This window comes from Aricia agestis, chromosome 13, assembly GCF_905147365.1.
Source record: "Aricia agestis chromosome 13, ilAriAges1.1, whole genome shotgun sequence".
In the NCBI taxonomy this organism is placed as follows: Eukaryota; Metazoa; Arthropoda; class Insecta; order Lepidoptera; family Lycaenidae; genus Aricia; species Aricia agestis.
In genome coordinates, this window is record NC_056418.1 from 6,516,061 (window position 1) to 6,540,377 (window position 24,317).

Sequence of the window (24,317 nt, forward strand, 5' to 3'; positions counted from 1 at the left end):
TTGGGAACAAGGAGACTTTAATAGGTAAAATAACGATTTACTGTTAAATGCATTTGTCATTTAATAGTAAGTGATTAATTTGTAAGCTTTTTCACAGGTAAGTATGTGTAGTTAGGTACTACAAAATTATATCTTTTTTGGAGTGAATTCGCCTTTTACGTTGAAGTTAGCTATTATGATTCTTCTTCGATAAGTAACTCCGTAGTTCACTATAGGGGTCATAAACAGAAAAACTTTCAACTTTTGTAAAATTACGAAAGTCTGGCCTGACGGTGGCTCTTGGGCAAACGTAAAAATGACCGCAACGCTTAAGAGGCGGATGCACACGACAGTATGTTTAAAATTGTTTTACCTCGGATTCAATCTAATAGTAATCCTTATGTTGTTAGCGACAAGGTCCTAGGGTCCTACCAGATGTAAAATAAATGTAAACGCGTGCGACCATTCACTGAACGTCATTCAACTCCATAGCAGTGTTGCCAATTTAGCATATTTTATGCTAAATTTGGCATATTTTTACGTTGTTTAGCATATTTATTTGTTGTTTAGCATATTATAGCATATTTTTAGCATATAATTATTTAATAAAAATTTAACCATGAATCAAACGATCCGATTTAATTCATAAGCGTGTGTTCTAAAATAGAGTAATAATTATTCTGAAAAGAGTATTTATTACTCATTATTATCACTACCACATTCTAACGCCGAAATTGAACGCGTTTTCAGCCAAATGAATGTAGTAAAGACTTCGCAACCGTTTGTCAGTGAAAATTTTAAATGCTATTTTATACATCAAACTCGGCCTATAGAGGACAAAGAAATGCTGTTATTCTTACTCAGTTCCAGATAACGTATTGCGCTCTATGTGTATTAGGTACCAACTGCCAAGGTGAGTTATAGTTTGGACAGTGAATCTTCTATTGTTATACATTTACATGTACATCAGTGGCATATTCAGAAGAACAAGATATTTTGTTCGATAACGTAATTGATTAAAACATAAAATGAATTGAGATTTTGTTGATTATTAAAGATTTACAATAAAATAACGTTTTATTAGACTTTGAAAAGTTTTAGCATATTTTTTTAGCATAATTTTATAGCAATTGGCATACTTTTGGCAAAATTTTAACAGCAGTTTAGCAAATTTTTATGAGTCGTGTTGGCAACACTGCCATAGCGTGCGGTTATTAAGTAAGTTAATCGCTTTAATTAGTAGCATCAATGAAAGTGGTCCTGCTGCTTACACTTTAATTTTAAGCTGCCTAAATCCAATGTATTAATTATTAAAGCTCATTTTACAGAGTCAAATGGCGTAGGCATTCAGGCAGGTTTGAGTGGAGGGTGTTAGGTTTTTTTTCGTTACGGAATTTTAGGCCCGGATCCAGGGGTCAACGTTGTTTCGCAGAATTCTATCTGTTGTTAAAAGACTTGGAGTCATCCCTTGTCGTCAGGGACCTCGGCGTGACTTCTCACCACCGCCACTTCAATTAAAAAAAAAACCGTAGAACTCGTTCTGCGGTTAAAACCTATGTGACCATGAAAATTATTACCTACCTATTTTTACTTGGAGGGCGGCAAATTGGGATTTTGCTCCCCCCTTTTTAAAACGTAGATCCGGGCCTACTCAATTTCTTGATTTGGTCGCCGCACTCTGTACCCAAGATAAAAGCAATGCAATAGCTTAAAACTTTGTTAAAACTAAGTCATATTTTCACAGTTCACCGAAACGATACGCAACGAGATGAATCGCGATACAAACAAAGCAAGTTTATATTCATGTTATTTGACGTTTAATTTAGTACCTACTGCTTTTATGCACATTTCGGTGTGACTCGACCCTTAAGGTGCCAATAAAATAAATCCGAGCTTCGCAATTGGTTCTCGGTATTGGGCCATTTAAGGTCTAAGGTATGCCATAATTCACAGGACCTTAAAAGTAAATTTCTAATTAAGCTGGACGCACCTCCAACGCCGGATATAGAACATCACAGTTACAAAATGATCAAAATTAAGATTCGAATCGGAGTCAACGTGGACCTATTTTATACTGGATGCGGCCACGGACTTAAAAATGTATAATTTTTTAGGGTTCGTGGTTGACGATATGATTGCTTAAATTTCGAATTACCCATAAATAACATAATATAAAAATGCAAAAACGTGTCTTGTCCATAATTATGGTTTTGTCTGTGTGGCTGTCAATTACTTATCTGATTTAGACGTTCAGTATGGAGATACTTTAAGTTCTGTAAAAAATATAAGATAGTTTTTTGTTATAGAAAAAAATACGGTTCCCACAGGTAAGATATCTAGTTTCGATTCGCTTATTTTCAAACATTTGGTTTAAGACTTTCTTGGCATAAATCCTTACTGATTATCCGATCACTTTCTTTGTAATGGTTCTTTAATTGGCGATGGCATCTGCTATGCATCCTAATGGACCTCATTATCTCTATTCCCACGGTTCTGTGTTTACAGAGATGCAAGCCCTGTGGTCGTACAAGATTTAAATTTCATCAATCAATATCTTCTATTTTGTTCCAGCAAACACATCAATAGGATTTGACTTGCAGTTTTGACATGGTTTTGGCCAATTAGAACGCGGACGTTTGAAATTTTACGAAAACACCATTTTGTACTTTTATTTTAGCGGGAATACTGCGTCAAAATCCTGACCGAAGCTGCGTTTATTTATGCAGAATCAAGACAAGAAGTTATGAATCATTTTCTCAAAAGAATGTCGGCGTATCAAAGCGCTGATTGCAGGCTTCTAGACGTGACTGACGGTACGAGATAAAAGGTCGCCGGGTCAGGATAATATATAAAACGTAATTAAGTCATTTCGGTAAACCCTAGTTTTGCATGCTGTATAAACATTAAATTTAAACATCATGTTTTGTTTACGCAATATGTGTATTGCTGAATTTACAAACAGCAAAGTTAAATAAAATATTAACCTGAATTTGCATAGATATTTATTCTCTAAAAAAAATCTGAAATAATTTTCAATGAACAACAAATGAATACATATGAATTTACAAACAGCGAAGTTAAATAAACATTATTATTTGACCTGAATTTGCATTTAAAATATTTATTGTCTAAGAAATCTGAAATAATTTTCAATGAATAACCAATCATACGATAGTCAAAATTTTAACAACTTTATAAGTCACAAAGTGATTAAATAGCCACTTTTAAGTTTTATTACATAATTATATATCAGACAAGGGCAAAGATATTGTGCAACGTTGACAAAGTAAATAGTCGGTATATACCCAACACAGTATTTTTACCAATAATATTTAGAGTATGGAGTTTCCTTAATTTCCCAAATCCCAATTCTTAGGAATCATCCTATTGATATTTTTGTTTAAAAAAACAAGGAATGCCAGCAAATTATCCTGCATTATAAACTCTATGTTATTTCCTTCATAACTTCCCAATCCTTAGCAATCATCCCATTGATATGTTTTCTGTCTGAAAATAAAAGGAATGTGTAGTGTATTAATAAATAAAGATGGCCGCTTAGGTACTTAGGTAGTGGGGGGTGCTTAGAGTGGTCGCTCGACTTCGGTCTGATGATCACTTCTACACCAGCCGTCACCAGAGTACTAGTGTTCAGTTATACGTTATTTCTGTGTTTAATTCACTGGCCCAGACATTGTACATACTGTACATTTGCAATATTATTTCTTAAACTCTTAATGCCAATAATTTTTACCAAATATTTTTCCCCCCACGTGTTATGTAGCGCCTTCCAGCGTTAGTGAGATCAGTGTCGGCGCAGGCGCATGGCGCCGAGATGGTATCGCGGCGAACTTTTCTAACTTTTTGGATGGCGGGGGCGCAGCACGCGAGGGGCGACGACCGGGCGCTTCCGTGGGTGGCTTATGATACCTGCGACTATTGTCATAGTGATATTATGGGTCGATGGAAAATTAAGGCTCGAATACGCGGTATTGATTGAAGACGTGAGTGGAAGAACCACATAACATTTTATTACATAAACTGTAGCCCTATCATGGTCACCAGTAGAAATGCGAAAGTATAGACAAACTGTGGACATAAACTTAAGGTGCCGTTCCTCCGCGGCTAATCGCAACCGACAAAAATTCAATTAAAATGCCACTCTATGACAGACTATAGTATAAGTATGTCATAAAGTAGGATATTATTTGAATTTTTAGGACTATAGTCTGTCATAAAGTGGCATTTTATTTGAATTTTTCGAAACGAAAAAAGATCGGAACGGCACCTTAAGTTTATCTCCACAGTTAGTCTATACTTTCGTAATTCCACTAGTGGCCATGCTAGGGCTACTGGACATTGTTTCCCTTATAATTTGAACAAACCTTGTAACTTTGTTTTATGATGATTCTTTATTTTAAATCAAACCAATCCAAATCCAACTCCTTTTTACATTTATGCAAAAAAACGGTAATGTTTAAACTGCTACTTATCTGGTTCTTCCACTCACGTCTTCGATTATGACCCCTACCGAATTGTAAGGTCTGGGAGACGTCACTATTGAGACGGGGCTGTGGGGAAACTGTTGACACGTCAAAAACGGTGAACGCATCTTCGGCGTTGGAGTTTGAAGACTGTGATAAATGTTGGGATAAGATTCATTGTAACTCGACGTACACAATACACATCTTCTTAGCAAAAGCCCTGTCGTGTCTTGTAAGCACTAGCTCCTTATAACCTATACCTAACTTCAGACTTCTAAAAACTGTATCTAAGTATAGTCTCGTTTTCGTTGACACCGTTCTGCAAAAACGATCGTGTGATATGGCCGTTAGGCCGAACTTGTGAATGAGAAGATGTGGGCTCACGAATTTGAACTTTCTACAGTCGATTTAGAGTTCCTTATCCAGTATTCCAGGACTAATGCGTTGAAGTTAATTGAGCGGCTGGCATTGTTTGGCCTCGTTGTGTTTCGCGGAACAGATTCGCCCCTAATTAAGTAATATACTGGACACTGCACTTAATACTTGTGGGCCTAATCTTTATGACTTATTTAAATTGAGATATATGTATTGAAAAGGCTCAGAAACTGCTGAAACTATCATAATGTAAATACTAAACGAGAGTAGGTTCTCATTTTGACACGATCGCTACTAGATAATGCAGCTTTTAAGTTATAAGCTACACTAGCGACCCGCCCCGGCTTCGCACGGGTACAAAATATATTATAGCCTATCTCACTGAAAAAATGATTAAAAAAAACCGGCCAAGTGCGAGTTGGACTCACCCATGAAGGGTTCCGCAGCAGCAATAAGGTATATTTTTATAAAATTAAGAGGTTTTTGATTTATTTTTATATATCAGTTGATTTAATGTAAGTTAAATTAAGGTTTACCATTTATGACGTACAAAAAAACTACTTGTTAGATCTCGTTCAAACCAGTTTTCGTTGGTAGTTTTTGTAGTAATGTACATCATATATATTTTTAGACTTATCATGTATAATATATCATTTTACCCCTACTTAAGAAGTTAGAAAGGGGGGGGACACACATTTTACCACTTTGGAAGAGTCTCTCTCGCAAACTATTCAGGTAAAAAAAAATGATGTTAAAAACCTCAATATGATTTTTGAAGACCTATATGGAGTCCCAGAGTGGATACCCCACACGCATAGATTAGATATTTTTTTTTGTTTCAGTTGTATCTATGGGGACCCCTAAAATTTTTAATATTTTTTCCATTTTCGTATCAAAATCTTAAAGCGGTTCACAGACTACATCTACTTACCAAGTTTCAATAGCATAATAGCTCTTATTGTTTCGGAGAAAAGTGGCTGTGACATACGGACGGACAGACAGACAAACAGACAGACAGACAGACAGACATGACGAATCTATAAGGGTTCCGTTTTTTGCCATTTGGCTACGGAACCCTAAAAATACTAAGTGATACCCCTCCCGCGATTGGTAGCGCCCACTTCAAAACGGGCGTAAATAGCAATATTTTAATTTCGCCATAACTTCTAAACCAAACGTCCAATTTTAATCATTTGAAGACCAAATATAATCTACATAAACTGTACTTAGTGATGAAATAATTTATTTTGATAAGGATTATTAGCATAAGTAAAATAAATGCGTTTAAATGAAGTCCAAAAAAAATCAAGATTTTTAAATAAAAAAATGGTTGTTCTGCCTCACTTGACATAGATAGATATAGTGTGTCGCGGACATTTTTGTAGATATTTATAAGATCTACATTTACTTAGAACATTGTATAGTTCTATCTTTTATAGTTTAGGCAGCGTACGCAAAATAAGTAAATTTTCTGGTTGTTTCCGAAAAACTAAAATATCTTACGGAACCCTATATTTCCCAAAATAAAAAGTAGCCTATGTTACTCGTAAATAATGTAGCTTTCGAATGGTGAAAGAATTTTTAAAATCGGTCCAGTAATTTTTGAGCCTATTCATTACAATTAAACAAACAAACAAACAAAGTTTACCTCTTTATAATATTAGTATAGATTATCTTATAAGCTTCCTTTCAGAAGATAATTTACGGTTCCTAAGGGATATTCAGTGGCGTCACGATGTTGCGTAAAGCTATGTCATCTGTACTATCTATATTATAATATACTATATAGCATATACTAATACTAACAAAAAATGATATTATAAAGCGGAAGAGTTTGTTTGTTTGTTTCAACGCGCTAATCTCAGGAACTACGGGTCCGATTTGAAAAATTATTTCAGTGTTAAATTGCCAATTTATCGAGGAAGGCTTTATTTTATCACGCTTAGACTAATAGGAGCGAAGAAATAGAGGAAAATGTGGAAAAAACGGGGGAGATTATTTGAAATTGCTTTTTATCTTAAAAACTACTGGAGCAATTTTCATCTTATTTGGCGCAATGAAGAATAGGCCACGTAAAGGGAAATAGGATATTTTTGCGGAAAAATGTACGGTTTCCGTGAAATTCCTAAATTACGCGGGCGAAGCCGCGCGGAACATCTAGTAACTCATAATAGCCTTTAACTAATTTAAGGTTAAAAGTCAAACTCTACATTTTCTCTACGCAGTATCCTACGACCTACAAACCTACATTATATGAGTAACAGTCCATATGGCCGTCCTACCTATTATTGTTACTTATAATAAAGATCTATTATGTTAAGATCATAAAGAAACCCTCAATCATATTGTTAACTAGAGAAAGAGACCGATTTGCATAATAAAATTCCTAAGTAGATATTTGAAAAACTTCTTACCCCGACCTCCTCTCTTGCAGACTGTGTATGTAGACTGTAGAGTCTCTACCGTATCTCGATTCTCTTATAAAAGCTAAAAGAAGGAATTTAATTCAATATTATTCAGTATTGTCATTTGTAACTGCATTTTTCTAATAAAGGCAAAGCAGAATGCTTTTTAGTCTCTCTCGAAAATCTAGAGAATTCTGTCAAACATTTTGCCCTCGATCATGACCTTAGAGATCATGTAATCTAAAACCAAGCCGAATATAACCGAATCGCTTAAAATGGAAACAAAAACACGTTTCAATCTATGAGGAGTATAAAAATTGATAATTTATTAACACTCAATTGACTTGGAGGCGGCGCGGGGGCAAAAGTCATCTGATCCGAAGCGCCATCCACAACCAGTTTTGTTTTATGAATGAATGCAGAATTCTTTAACTGTTTTACTTTTTAGGTAGGCGATAAATTGGCTATATTGTATATTCTACAGGGTGTAACAAAACAACGTGATTTAAGGCGACGCCTTGATAATTTGGCTAGCGATATCGATTTTTCTCAGCAATGACTAAAGCTAAAAAATTAAAGTTTTTTGTCAGTATTAATCATGTCTTTGTCTTTGAATTACCCATAGCATAACACGATTGGTCAACTTTTATAACACAGAATAATCAATCAAAAAGACCTCTGTAAAAAAGGGATTCCTATTTTGCCAACAGAGGAAAGTGATTTAAGCTTCCAAAATTTGTAGATACTTTAATTTGCCCATAGCTTATCATCGTCATCATATCAGCCTATAGTCGTCCACTGCTGGACATAGGCCTTCATAGCTTATATGAAATGTATTTATGGTTTTTAAATTACGCGACAAAAACCATTTTGTTGCTTATCCACATTTTGCTGTTCCATTGCTTGTTTTCTATGAGCAAACAATCTAAAACGTATCCAACACGGTTTTTTTACTTTAACGCGCCGTCCGTTAATACTAAAATGATTTAATACTGAAAGTGTATATTATGTGTCTCTTATACTAGTTGTGACTGTGAAAGTATCAGCGCTGATAGAGCATTTTTTTGGGATTTGTAAGGGCAAGCGCCCCAGCGTGGATTTGTTGCTACAAAAGTTTAAAAAACATTACACTTTCATCGCTGCTGCTTTCACGGTGAACTCTACACAGGGGCTCATACACACCCTTAAGAATTATCATCATCATTACACCCTGTATGTACAGATTACAGAACCTTCAACCTATAACCATACAATCAAGAGTATCCCAAATTTACTATTTCAATCCAGAATACTTGACCGCGATCTGGTCCATTTTAACCAAATCAATGTTGTCAAAGGGTCTAAAAAATATCTGAATGGCAATTTTGTGCATTTCTTTGGATATTTACTTATTTCACATCCATCGGCTACTTCGAAAAAAGCAAATTAATTGCTTTACTTTAACTTTTGGTCTTGTTTAGATTTTTATCAGTTCTAAATCCATATGTTTATTGTTTAGTCGGATTCGCGTTCCCTGTGCGCTGACGTCACCCTCAGGTCGTTGACCCCGGGGAATTGGACCTAAGTGTCCTGCGTACAAACAACACCCGACGCACCAATTGCTCTTGAAAACGATTAGATTAAAATGTGTGTGTGAAAGTGTATGTCCTAATTTGTAGTCATTAGTATGTCTCCAGTTATTTCGCAATTATGATTCAGTAGCTCCGTGGATTCGAAATTCTTGGGATCCGTTCCCGCATTGAAAAAATGCAGATCAGAAGAGTTTTTTGACTGAACTATGGTTCAGTAGCCCAGTGGATTCGGAGTTCTTGGAGTTCGTTCCCGGATTGGAAACTGATCTAAATTTCAGTCTGTCACAAGAATTAATGAATACGCAACTGTCGCTTATCTACCACCAGCCGGTGTAAGAGGCGTTATAATTTTAACTAGAATAAAAACAATGTTTGAAGAAACTTATAAATTGCAACTCTACCTAGGAGGTAATCTGGAATATAGAGCTAATAATAATACTTCAGAATTGTTTATCTTCTTGATTTTTGTTGTATATTCATAACTATCGAACAAAGTTTAAAATACTTAAACAATTGAGACACACATTAAAAAAAGATACTGTTCTATGAAAATGAACTGGAAAGGAGTTGTTTAGCTCTTTCAGGGGCATAGCTATCGCCGTATATGCCGTTTCAATTATACGGGTCCCCAGGCCACAGGGGCCCCAAACGTGCGTGAGCAAAAATTAATAAAAATTTTCTATTTCTTAAAAATGGCAACCTTACCTCAGGGCCAGCAAATAATTTTACGAAGCCCCGCCGATGCACGCTACGCTTCTGAGCTCTTTAAACCTTATCGAGTGTTCGTCTGAAATCCGTCCCTGGCTTGCGGCCAAAATGTGACATCATAACTCCCATTCATAGTTATATTTTGTCTGTACTAAAATCGTACTAAGATAGACTTAAAAAAACAAAAAAGCAATAATAAATTTATTATGCACTCTGAATGGAAAACACCCTAACCTTCTTTTCTTTGAAATATTTATTACTTACTAGATGACGCCCGCAACTCCGTTGCGCCAAAATTCGTTTCTCCCGCGAAAACCGGGGATTTTCCGGTATAAACAGTATTGAGTATTATATGTCCTTTTACGGGACTCAAAGTATGCTTATACCAATTTTCTTCGAAATCAGTTTAGCGGTTTGTGTGTGAAGACGTAATAGACAGACACATTTTCACATTTATAATTTTAGTATGGATTTATGTAAAAGAAGTTACTTTAATAAAAACAAAAAGTTCTGAGGGTAAAAAGCCCAACTTAGAGCGAAGTAACTATTTATTAATCTGTGGTAGAGCCCTACGAATCTAAATTTAAAACAGTGATTGCTCTAGACTCTAGTACTTCTTGTATAATGTACTGGGTATTTACTACGTGATATCACAACATAATATATACGTACAGAGTATATAAGTTTAATATAGTGTCAATATACATTAGCAAGTCTGATCACAAATAATACAAGGCAATTACTCGGCGTCGCGCGGCATCAAACGAATAATACATTCCACAAATCAGGATTTGTATGCGACGTGTTACGTATTCTGTGACAGACTGACGGCCAGACGGAATATGTTTATATATCGATCTAAATACCTGTCAGGTAGATCATAGATTAGCGTCTTTTGTAAGGCCGCGGCTTAAACTTTTTCCTTATTACTTTCAACTTTGAAGCCTAAATATTTTCTTTACGATTTTTAATTTTGGGCCTAGTTACTTTTTAAATAGCTAGATAGTGAATGAAATGAATGTACCTATATTTCAAGATCAGTGTAATACGGACAGACATTAGAATTTACAATTGGAATAAAGTCATCAGTAGAGCAGGAACTCTACATCGATTTTTACTCAGTAGACAATATTGGAGAATTTTTCTACAAAGATCTTTTCTTGTACTTACATTATGGTCCGGGAGCTGTCAATCTCAAAAGTGCGCTATGAGGGCACTTTTGAGATTGACAGCTCCCGGACCATTATTACGTTAATTCATCAACCAAATTATATGTATGAGTAAATTGGAAGTCCAATAATATTATCCTGGAGTCAAAAACAAAAAAATCCTGATCAATACCACAGGCCATTACCAAAATTACAAACATTCCTTTTTAGCACCAGACGAAAACTGAGCAGAGGGTTATAAGTTTGATGTGTCTGTGTATTACATATTATCATCATCAGTCTGCTCACTGCTGGAAAATATTGGGGTTTATACAGTTAAATTATTTTAATCCAGGGGTTTTTTTTTTAATTTTTCAATTTATCGCCCGTGTTAATATTGCTTAGATAGACCACGGCCTTTGCGAAAATAATCCCGAGCAATAAATATAGATGGCGCTGCTGTATTTATTGCAAATTCTCAAAATACGCCAAGGCGACAATATATTAATTTTTATGACGAACACGCGCCCGACAAATATTATTAACTTATCCTCGGGTACGAATATAATCTAGCCAATTGGAAAACTTCGAATATAATATTATATAGTCGATGCTCTTCTATTATAAGAAATTATTCATAAAAATGCTGGTGACACGTCTCGCTGCGTCGTCTAGACGGTCAGACGGTTTCTCTTCTCGGTATTACATTTTTGGCACCCACCTTGATGTATTTTGGCAAACTTTCTTAACTTACCAGCCGAAAAATTAATGTAACATGTCACACTTTTTATGATTTAAACGTGGCATCCGCGCGAAAACTTTTTTGTGGCAGCATTTTGTGTATTTTAATAAACTTTTTGGAACTTTGAAGGAAATCCTTTTTATTTTAATAAGAGTGCCGAGAGACTTAATTTCCTTTCATGTCTGCTGTCTGCTTGAAAATGTGCTTTGGGAACGTCCAGTGAAAGTGATACATTTTATACTCAATGTATTCTTGTTAAATTATAATCCTTATTATAATTTATTCGACACAGTATTCATCCAAAGTAAATTGTGTTTGTTTTAGATTAAAACCACCGTGTTAACCAAACCCTTTTGTAGCGCTAAAAAAGCATTTCCAGTGTCTTTAAACGGACTTTAAATTCTGCTTTATCAGAAATCAGTAGAATTTGGCAGACTTGGTACAGTTCTGGATTTATGTATTGGGCGGCGGCAGAGTTCCTACATAAGGGCAAAATTTTGTATGAGGTACTTAAAGTAACTCGTAAAATACAAGGCCATATTACAATTGACGCAAAAAGGTATCAATAAAATATCCAGGGTCTATAATCCGATCTGGTGCATAAATTATATTAAGCTAAATTAAAAGTGATACCTCAATTAATAACACTGGCGCCATCATACATTTAGTTTTATTTCGGCAGTATAATTGTTATAGTATTAAGTTGTAACTCTTTAAAAGGTATTTTATACTCCAAATATTATTTATATTTGCCATAAATACTTCAAAGTTGGTTATTAATAAAATTAATGGGATTTTTTATTACTGGATATTATAATTTTGTAGCTTGTTGTTATCATAACAATATTATTTCACTGTACCAATTTTCATATAAAATATAACGCCCAAAATTGTACAATCATGTAAATATATTATATCACAAACGATAAAGAATGATAAAGAATATTTTCCATTCTAAAATGGGTTATTACTAATATCCGATTATTATTTATTACTTTTTAAAAATCGCCTTTATATAAATATCTAATAAATTTCCTGATGACGCCTGCAACTCCGCTGCGCCAATATTCGTTTATCTCGCGGAAACTGTAGATTTTTCCGGGATAAAAAGTTTTTATGTCAAAATGTCTTCACGAATGTGCGAATTTGTTTCTGTCTGTATGTCTAATACCCCAGACAGACAGAAACACATTCGCATTTATAATATTAGTATGGATAGTCGTAACAATACTAGCCTTCAATAATAAAAGTGGGATTAATTGAATTCGATGATATTACAAAAACACTGAAGAAAACTAGAGACTATTAATTTCATAGAGACTAGAATCTAGGTAGAGAGAGGAGTAAAGGCGGGATTTTATGACTGTATTACATCTTTAGAAATACACTTTGGTACATTAAAATGCTAATATAATAAGGAAAAGACTTGTTTATTTATCTGCCGACTGCATCGAATAGGCTTCGAAATCACTGGACCGATTTAGAAAAAAATTGGACACAGAATTATGACACCGATATAGAGTAGACTACGGGAAAGGGCAACACTTCTTTAATGCCGAGGAAAAGTACAGTTCCACCGTATAAAAGGACGTCTAAACAACTCCTAAGCCACCTAAGCAGTATCAACTCCCAAGCGGTCAATTTCGACCGCGATAACAATAGAATAACGATAGATTTCCAAGAATCTGCGATCGAGGGATTAATATTGGACATTAATTATTATTATTGGCAAAGGTAAGGCCATTATTTTGTATAGGTAGTTAGTTTTCTTTTAAATGGCTTATGCTTTCTCACTTAGGGTTATGTCCCGCCCCAAAAAGAGAAGCGACTCTTATAAACAAGGATAATATACTTTTTTTAAAGAGTCGACTAAACCTCTTTCTTACCGACTTCCAAAAAAGGAGTAGGTTATATGTTCGGCTGTGGATATATATTTTTTTTAATAAAGATTTTCTTTATTTTAAGAGGAGTCCACACCGCCGTTTTTCCATACAAACGTTGTCCCTTATTTCCTCCCTGGATAATGCCGGTAGAGTTATGATTTTTTTCCTGAATTCCTGGCCACTATTAGCATGTCCCTATGCTTTCTTTTTTTTCATAATTTTATTATTAAAAAAGATAAGAACGTCCAAAAGCCCAAAAAAATGGCCAGAATGTTGAATGGCGCTCTGTGTTCAAACACCCAGAAAACAAAACTGGCTAGAATATACAAAAAAAATAAAACATAGGAACATAGCTCAAGTCTTGCTTTAATTCTTATTGAAAAAAGTACTTAAATCGGTTAAGTTTTGGAGAAGGAATCAGCGGACAACGAATCGAAGATTTTCTGTTCTTTTATTAGAACTTTTGTCGTATTGTCTCTGTCGCGCTCTGCGGTGGGAGACTTGAGTTTGTTGAGACAGCAATACATTTTCAAATACCTATTTTCAATTTCTCTCGCCCCTGGTGTATCCCCTTAATGTTAACGAGTAAACTGCGCAATTTCATTCGCACTTTGTGCATCCAATGACCAGTCATTAATCAAAGTGCAAGCGAAAAACAGGTCACAACTCACAACTGATAAAAATACTAGCAAATTACTATCATTCACTCAATTAGTCGATAACGAGATATTGTATTAAGTCGAAATCTTTGCAAAATTATGCCTACTATCGCAAAAGATAAGATTGTGAATCGTACGAGTTTCCAAGGATTACGTAAAAGTCGTGACTCGTGACGTTTTCAGAGGATTGGCTTTATCATTGTCCTTTTGTAGTGTGTTAAGTAGTCTCGATTTTGCCTAAATTCTTTAGATTTTCATTTAGACGCATAGTATTTTACGTATAAAGTAAAATACATAATATATACCTATATTTGGACACAAAATTAAACCCTAATTGTTCTTGATAACGGCTGCACCGATTTTGATGTTGACCATAGGGAAAGACATGGGAAACTTTTTAACGAGCGAAAATGTATAGTTCCTGCTGATTTTAAATAGATAAATTATAACTCAATAGAGTTATGAATTTTTTATAACACGAAAGACATAGAGAGAAAATTATTATTGGAAACTAATAATAAAGTACATACAACCGAACAATTTTAATTTAGATATATTCTTTATGATTATGATTTCTTATTACCCACTAAGATAGATTTAAAAACAAAATTTACATTATTAAAGAAGAAAAAACTTACATTTACAAATGTGTATATTTTGAAGGAACCCAAGATATTTGAAGTAAAATGTTTACTGTTTAGGTATCTCTTGATATTTTGTTGTACTAAAATATGTGGCTTGACATATTGAGATTACCCATAGTATTAAATTCGGCAACAACAATTAGAACGACCTCGATTCATGAAAATTAGCTTTTCATTTCAATTGCACCCACAAACGATACACACGTTTTTAATTAGCACTAGCGTCGTACATTTCTAAAGTTTTAACGCAAACCTTGTAACAGTAAGGACCGCTTGCACTGGTTTAGAGTTCCCTGAGTTAAATATTGTTTGTCTCTCTGGATAGATATGAAGAACTAGAAATACAACATTTAGGGCCTGTTTCACCACTTTCTAATAAAGTGCTTAATAGGCTATTCACAACTTTTTTGACAGATGCTTCATTCTTGATCTGTCAAGTTAATTATTGGTGGATAGCCTTATCAGGAAGTGGTGAAACAGGCCCTTAGTAAAATATCTGCAAATATTGGTAAGGATCGCGAGAACATTATATAACATTACATTAAGTCCATGACTGTGGAAACCTTAACGTTGGTAGTGGTCATAGATAACCGTCCTTTTTAAATCACACGTGTATGCAATAAAAGGTACTCTAGTCTCTATGTGTGTATTTTCTTAATGTTTATGTTCGGTATACTTGTTACACTGCAAAACTGTTGCACACTGCAAACTGTGGTCGCAAACAAAAAATTTACCCTGGAATTGTAAGCTGCTATACTTTACCCAGTCGATGCGGATTATAAAACAATTTTAAATACGTTGAACACGTTACCAGCGAGTCGGGCGATTGTAATCGCGGCGATCGTGGTGTGCCTTCGCGTTGGCTTCAGAGTCTTTGGCCGATAAGATTAGAATGATACGTCCAAAATAGATCACTTGACATTTCTCCGAGACACGAATGCCGATCATCGTCCTCACGTGGTATTGTTTTTATTATCCAACACCTCATATCGCCGATAACACGTCGAACCTTATCTAACTCTCCTCACGATCGCAATCAAAACGTAATGCAGCGAAATAATATTGGCAGTTTACTCCTTTGAACATAAGCTCGTAGCGAAATAATATTGGCAAATACGAGACCTCGATCGGCTACTAATTTATAGCTGCAGCCACGAAAATAATACGATTAGTCGTAGTCGGGGCGGCCTTAATCGCGGCCGCAACGGTACTAACTTATTATCCTAGTGACAACCTTACATCTGTTGCACATTCTCGTACGTAGAAAACGAGTATGATGTGCAAACTGCAAACATCGTAATGCATTTCGCTCCTGAATATAACGCTATTGACGAGACTTATGCATCCGTTGCACATGCACGGAATAGACCTGCATCAGTTGCATACACTCACCGGCGGGCCTGGTATTCCGCCGGGCCGGTTCGTCCTCCCGCAGGTCGGGGGCGTGTCGGCGCGCGGCGGCGGGCCCGGGGGCCACCGCCAGCGCCAGCAGCACTAGCGCGGGCAGCATCACCCGCACAACACTATCACCGAGAGCGAGCACTATTTCCGCCGCGCGTCGAGCGCACTTTACACGTGTACGTACCGCGACGGCCGAGGCGGACTGACGATTTCCCGCCGCCGAGGGGGCCGACGCCCCGCGGAAAACGCGCGGCCCACGCGGGCGGGGAAAACTGCCCCGCCCGCGCCGCCCGCCCCCGCCGCCGCCCCGCTACCTTACTCGCCACTCGCCGAACACTTAACGTAAACAAGTGAAAAGAAAATAAATGGAAGGTAGATTATCTTTTATGAATAAAGAAAAGCGTTTAAAATATTATGTATTATTTTATTGTAATCAAATTTACATTAAAAGTAAAATTAAAGAAATGTAATGGAAAATCTAACCTATATTAACGTTAGGAAAAGTTGTGAAAAGTCCTCTAAAATTAAAATTGCAAATAATAAGTTATAATAAGTTATTTACTCTGCGACTATAATAATATGCAGAATACTATACTTTTTAATCTGATATAAATAAACCAATTAGCAGAAAACTTGGGCTGCGGTATAATATTAGAACGACCTCGATTCTGCAAAAAATTGCGTTTCGTCTCGACTGCAGCGTTTGATATACTAAAATACATTTTCGATTAAAATATAATAATTAAAATTGATGAGTATAATTACATGAAATAACAATTTGCTTAATCAACGACAGCAAAATTTGTCTCACCAAAATTATTTTATTTAGCCGTCCGTGTAATATTTCCATATAAAAATATTATAATTTATATTATGTCCTCAAACTATCCCTATTTTAAACATTCAAATTAGGCTAGGCTTAGGTTAGGTTAAGAGACTGAAACGGCAATTACAATTTTTTTTTTTTTATGAAATAAGGGGGCAAACGAGCAAACGGGTCACCTGATGGAAAGCAACTTTCGTCGCCCATGGACACTCGCAGCATCAGAAGAGCTGCAGGTGCGTTGCCGACCTTTTAAGAGGGAATAGGGTAATAAGTGAGGGAAGGGATGGGAAGGGAAGGGGATAGGGGAGGGTAGGGAAGGGAATAGGGTAGGGGATTGGGCCTCAGGTAAACAATAAAATATGCTTCTTGAATAATATCTAGTTAGTACACGAGTCAACTGTTGACTTACGAATTTTCTCATTTCTATAAGATTTGTAACTTAACAAGTCCTCTTTTCTAAACTTCCACTTTTATGGACGGTTTACATTATTTTAATCCAGTGATCCAATCCAGCACTGGATACTACTGGAATAATGCAAATGGTCACTGGAATGCACTGAATTGCATTCCAGTGCATTCCAGTGGCCTTCACGGGATTGGAATAATTTTACCCATATTTTACCCGGCCATTGTGGCTTGTTTGACATACTAAAATTAATGCTATTTGCTGGTTGACAGAAATCGGACTGGAACGAAAAAGGAAAGAAGCTGCATGAATGTGATATTTTAATAGAAGATAGTTATGAAGTTTTTAAATACTTGTCACTTTTAACTGTGACGGTAAATACGCTCTCGTATTTATGCAACTATATTAATCGGTGCGATTACATGCACCGTATACTGAATTCAATAATAATTCCCAGAATTTGGCGGGCCGCCAATCTAGGCAAGTACCATATCTTCAAAGAATGAGATATCAATACACGTAAGTAATAATATGTACAGACTACTACTGCAGACAGTGCTTTCTTATGTATGGATGAGCATTGAGCTCTTGCTTTGCTGATGTCATCCATCATCCATGCTTTCTTAAGCATGGATGATGGATGACAGCATCCATGCTTAAGAAAGCATATTAGTATGTAAAATCTGAATATTATCCCCAGTACTACATCGGCCACGCGTGGCTCGTAGCACGTTCTCAAGGGTCCTCGACTGGCTTACTTTTGATTCAATAGCCAATTCAATAGCTAAGCTCAAAAAACCAACTTTTATTACCAAGTCATACTCATGCTCATGCTCATACTCAAACTCATGCTCATGCGCAAGCTCATGCTCATGCCCATGCTCATGCTCATGCTCATGCTCATGCGCAAGCTCATGCTCATGCGCAAGCTCATGCTCATGCTCATGCTCATGCTCATGCTCATGCTCATGCTCATGCTCATGCTCATGCTCATGCTCATGCTCATGCTCATGCTCATGCTCATGCTCATGCTCATGCTCATGCTCATGCTCATGCTCATGCTCATGCTCATGCTCATGCTCATGCTCATGCTCATGCTCATGCTCATGCTCATGCTCATGCTCATGCTCATGCTCATGCTCATGCTCATGCTCATGCTCATGCTCATGTTCAATCTCACGCTCACGCTCATGCTCATGCTCATGCTCATGCTAATGCTTAAGCTCAAGCTCAAGCTCAAGCTCATGCTCATTATTATGCTCAAGCTCATGCTCATGCTCATGCTCATGCTCATGCTCATGCTCATGCTCATGCTCATGCTCATGCTCATGCTCATGCTCATGCTCATGCTCATGCTTATGTTCAAGCTCATGCTCATGAGTCATGCTCAAGCATGCATGAGTATGAGCATGAGCATGAGCATGAATATACCAAAATAAATGTCATTGTCGACATCACTGTAATCAACTTCGTGGAAATAAAGGATATGAATATGAATGTGAGTATGAGTACTGGTCCTAGACCGTAAAACTGAAGTTTAAAAAGTTAAAATGAAGAACCTAGACTCTAGCTGACTTTAAATTGCTATATTGGGCCACTCGAATTGAAGACATTACGCGTTGACGAGGCCTGTCTTTACGCGAGAAATATACGAGTCAATATGTATAGGATTATAACAAATTACATAGAGAGGGGAGATTTATCGTGACGGCGAAGAAATATGCACCGCCAAGTTATATTAATGTTGTGTTGTCGCGGAGATGACCGGACAAGTTAGAACACTTCCTCGTCACATGTTTTACATTCGTTTCATTTCATATTTTTGTACCTACTTACAGAGGAGCTTTTTATATTTAATTTTTATGAAGTAATATTAGCATGTCTTTAAATTATGCAGGCAATGACCTACAATACTTAGTTATCTTATATCTTTAAATAGGTATAATAATAAATATATATATATATATATATATATATATATATATATATATATATATATATATATATATATATATATATATATATATATATATACTTCAAAATAATGAAGATATTGTGTACAGAAATAGTTGAGGTTTAGGAGAATTATGCCTAAGGCACTTCAAAGAGTAAGAATAATTATTATTTAATACTTTTTTGTTCATTATAAATTATTATAGTGTTTTACCCTGGAAGTCGGTTTTAATTTTTTGTTAAAAATAATAATTTCACTCTTTTTTAGTCCTTTTAAAGGTTTCCTGTAAAGACTAATGCTTAGTGACTTTGGATCCAGGATACACTTTCATGATGTGAGAACTCATTGTCTGAGATCACTACCACTTCAGAAATGCTTAAGCAACTCCAAGCATATACCACTGTATAATATGCTTGGCGTTAATCAAGCAATGATAAAATTAATGTTCATACGCCTGTCTTTAAAGACTCTAAAGTTCTGTTCAGTGACTTTCTTTCTATCATTACACTAATGAAAACTCATCAGCTCAACATAATATAATTATACTCGTGTTTCGTCCTCGAGATTAGTATAATTAGAATATGAACACACAGTAGTAGTAGCTAGTGTCTCCGCTTCAATCACTATGTTTAGAGGTTATAACTCTAAAAAAAAATATTTAAAAAAACTTACAGTTGGTCTCTGGTATATACTCTATGGTTTGCTCGCTTTTCCTATTCCGGTGGACTCCATTTTCCTCCTTCGGCCAACGGCGTTGATTCGACTTCATAAAGTATTTAGTGCTCGTCCGCTACACTAAATTCCGCGTTCGTGCTAAAATCTGTTAAAAAAATGCCAAAAAGGCGTAACCAAGATAAATTGGATCTAGTTTTTAAAAAATTACGTAAGTTGGAAAAACATTTTAAGCGCGATCGCCATGTTGAACAGGAAGATTCTTCTAGTCAGTGTTCTAGCTCTAGTTCCAGCTCTTCATCTAAATCAGATTCTCCGATGGAAGAAACACCAGGACCATCATATGGTATGCAGATAACTCATAATATTAATAACGTCCCTCGGGACTTCAAATTTTTTCCAGCACCCACGTGTTGCCTCGACACGTGGAAAGTTTTTCAGCATGCATAAATATAACAATATATTGGGCATAATTATGAAAGATCCGCCTTCTCGCGTCACAGACGCGAGACAGTGATTTATAACGGAGTCTTGCTATGCAGCGCTTTTTAAATGGCATGAAATACAATGGAGCACGTGGTCGGTCTACCCGACGGCAAAGGCATGCATACGCTATAGCCTTTAACCGGTTTCTCGCGTCACAACAGCTATCGCTTGAGCTGTAGGCGCGGTGTGTCCGTTAACGACGGTTTTCTGATAATAACATGCCTTTAACCGGTTTCTCGCGTCTCAACAATCTTTGCTTGTAAAGACGCGGTGATCTTCCGTTCACGACGGGTTTCAGAATATAATATGGCTATAACCGTTTTCTCACGTCACAACAGCTGCATTGGCTTGGATAGACGTGGTGATTTACGACGGTTTGTATCTTATTTCAGGTAATATGGCTAATGAGCCTAGCCAAAATGTGCTTCCCCAGACGTGTTACGCTGCTGTAGAGCCTCAATTAGAGGTTCAAATCAATTCTGATGTAAATTTGCTTCCAAGTACAAGCAATATTAATGAAACTGGTGAAAACCAGGGCACAAATGATGATTTTTCAGAAATCTTGGGCGAAGATCCGTCTACTTCTGTTGCATATGGCCCAGATATCCACAAAGAAGTAGCTTCTAGATTCACCTACATAGCCACTAAAGGGCTAGATAAAGAAGCACGAAAAAATCTAGTAGAAAAGTTTCAAATACCCAATAATTCTAAATTCATAGCTGCACCAAAGCTTAATGCTGAACTAAAAGCTGCCATAATCGACACGGCTGTAAAACGTGACAAGTCTATTGAAATCAAACAATGCGAGATAGCAGCAGCTATCTCTTCGCTGGGGACTATTATCTCTAATGAAATCAAGTCGGGCTCGGATAAAGAGCTTATACAAAGTCTGATGGACATGGGTCGACTACTATGTGATATTCAATATAACCAGTCCTTATGCAGAAGAAGCCTTATTTTAGGTCATGTAAGGAAGGAATTAAGAGACCATCTTTCTTCAACTAATATAGAGGAAAACCTCTTTGGACAAAATTTTATTGAAACTATAAAAACTGCAAAGGCAGTTTCTAAATCAAGCTCTGATCTTAAACCAGAAGCACGTAGGCAATTTTTTTCAGCAAGCTCCTCAAGAGGTAATTTAAACTCCAAGGCGAGGCCCACTACTCGCAGGCAGCAGACGGGCCAAACGCCACGCCAACAACAGCCTGCTGCGGCACGGACCAGACCTGTGACACAGAGAAGGAACGGTCAACCTTACTCGAGGTCATCCAAACAAAACCGCCGTCAGTAGACGAGGTGTGTTATGCAGGTAGACTTTCTTACTTTTATAAACAGTGGAGTTTAATCACTTCTAGCAGTACTATTTTATCTTGGATAAAAGGCTACAAAATTAAATTAAATAAGTCTATACAACAAAATTTTCCTCAAAGTTCCTCCAATTTATCTATGTTAGATGTAAAGGAATTAGAAGAACATGTTAACAGTCTAATATCAATTGGTGCTGTATCACCATGTACTCCTTGTGTCGATCAATTTGTATCCCGGGTTTTTCTAGTTCCTAAACCAAATGGTAAAAAAAGATTTATTTTGAACCTAAAAGAATTTAATAAATATGTTAATAAGCAACATTTTAAATTGGAGGATATTCGAACGGTGTTAAATCTCATTACCAAAGATTCTTATCTGGCAACAATCGACTTGAAGGATGCTTATTTTTTAATTAATGTTCATCCTTCTTCTAGGAAATATCTTCGTTTCTATATTGGTCACCAACTGTATGAGTTCAATGTTTTACCATTTGGATTATGTACAGCCCCTTATATTTTCACAAAAATAATGAAGCCAATTGTGAATATCTTAAGATCTAATGGGTTACTGTCTTCAATTTATCTCGATGACTTATTACTGATTGGGGCTAGTTATGATGAATGTGCAAGAAACATAGATATTACGAAAAGGTTACTAGTGAACCTAGGGTTTATTATAAACCAAGAAAAAAGTGTTATGTATCCATCAAAGACAGTAAGATATTTAGGCTATGTTATTGACACACACAATTGGACTTTAAGTTTACCGTGTGAAAAAAGAATTAAAATTAAAAATGAACTTTTATACATTATGCAATTAAAAAGATGTAGAATAAGAAAATTTGCAAGGTTAATTGGGTTATTAGTTTCAGCATGTCCAGCCATAGAATATGGTTGGTTATATTTAAAACAGTTAGAGAGGTGTAAATATCTTAATTTAATGGAAAATAATGATTATAATGAGTACATGACATTACCTAGTTCACTTTTGCCGGATTTGAATTGGTGGCTTAGCTCCATAATGTATTCAAATAACAGTATCAAAGATGACAATAACTATTGTCTAGAAATATTCTCTGACGCCTCAACTACGGGGTGGGGTGCCAGCTGTGGAGACCAAAGGGCTAGCGGCAGATGGTCACAAGAGGAAATTCACTTTCATATAAATCAATTGGAACTTCTTGCAGCATATTTTGCCCTAAAGATATTCTCAAAAAATTACAGTAACTGTAATATTTTAATGAGGGTTGATAATACAACAGCTATTAGCTACATCAATCGTATGGGAGGTATACAATATCCTCATCTTTCAAAGGTAGCAAGGGACATTTGGCAGTGGTGTGAAGTACGTAAATTATTTGTTTTTGCTTCATATATTAAGTCCTCTGATAATATTATTGCAGATCAAGAGTCAAGAAGGACCCATCCAGATGTAGAATGGGAGTTGTCTTTACAAGGCTATGAAATATTACTAAAAAATCTTTCAGTAATACCAGTCATAGATTTATTTGCTACACGAGTAAACAAAAAGTGTGTAAAATTTGTTTCTTGGTTTAATGATCCAGATGCTTTTACAATAGATGCTTTTACATTAGATTGGTCCAAAATTGGTATTTTTTATGCGTTTCCTCCAGTAGCAATTATTCCTAAAGTATTAAGAAAAATTATTGTAGACAAGGCTGAGGGTATTGTGGTTGTTCCACTGTGGCCTACACAACCCTGGTACCCTATGTTCTTACGCTTGCTAGCTTCTAAATTAGTATATATTGATTGTAATAACTTCTATATTCCTGATTCCAGCCATCGGAACATCCACAGAAACATTACCCTGGTTGCAGGGATTTTGTCAGGACAGCGTTGTTACAACGAGAAATCCCAAGTGCTTCAGCTGATATAATTTTAGCTTCTATATCAGGAAGTACCTTAAAACAATATGATGTATGCTACAAAAAATGGTATGATTTTTGTGTTACTAATATGATAAATATGTTTGAACCTTCAGTTCCTATGATTATACAATTTCTTACCAAGATTTTTGTAGATGGTGCCCAATATGGGACTATCAATTCATATAGATCTGCTCTTTCTTTTATCATTAAAAAATTACCTGATGATGATAGGATTTCCAGGTTTTGTAAGGGTGTGTTTAAATTAAGACCGTCATTACCACGTTATACCTTTACTTGGGATGCAGGTGTCACAATTAACTATTTAGCAACATTATTTCCAAATGAAAATTTGACACTTGAACAGTTAACTAAGAAGTGTGTTACTCTGTTGGCCCTAGTCACTGCACACAGAGTGCAAACATTGTCAAAAATTAAATTAAATGAAATAGTCTATTGTAATGATAAAATAATGATTAAAATCTGTGATTTAATCAAAACTTCAAGACCAGGTATGAAACAACCATTATTATACCTACCTTATTATTGTGAACGTCCTGAGATTTGTCCTGCTAGTACATTAAGAGCTTACATAGACAGGTCTAAAGATATTATAAGACCAGAAAATTATCTTTTTGTCAGCTTTAGAAAACCATATAAAAATGTATCTCCTCAGACGCTCTCTCGTTGGATTAAAATTACATTACAGGATAGTGGGATTGACGTTTCCATATTTAAGTCTCACAGTACAAGACATGCAGCAACTTCTATGGCCAAGAAAATG

The 24,317-nt window shown here is 35.9% G+C and overlaps 2 protein-coding genes across 2 annotated transcripts in view; one reads left to right on the forward strand and one right to left on the reverse strand.

The window, feature by feature from the left end:
• Window positions 1–16,188, reverse strand: part of LOC121732999 (dorsal-ventral patterning protein Sog) — a 139,081-nt gene extending 122,893 nt beyond the window's left edge. The window contains exon 1 of the mRNA XM_042123063.1: window positions 15,988–16,188. Coding sequence (XP_041978997.1) covers window positions 15,988–16,105 — 118 coding nt within the window. The 5' untranslated portion in view covers window positions 16,106–16,188. The remainder of the gene's footprint in view (window positions 1–15,987) is intronic.
• Window positions 16,189–21,485: 5,297 nt separating this feature from the next.
• Window positions 21,486–23,544, forward strand: LOC121732959. The gene is made up of 2 exons (XM_042122999.1): window positions 21,486–21,649; window positions 22,514–23,544. The coding sequence occupies exon 2, from the start codon at window positions 22,588–22,590 to the stop codon at window positions 23,542–23,544; it is 957 nt and encodes a 318-aa protein (XP_041978933.1). The 5' UTR covers window positions 21,486–21,649; window positions 22,514–22,587.
• Window positions 23,545–24,317: the final 773 nt, after the last annotated feature.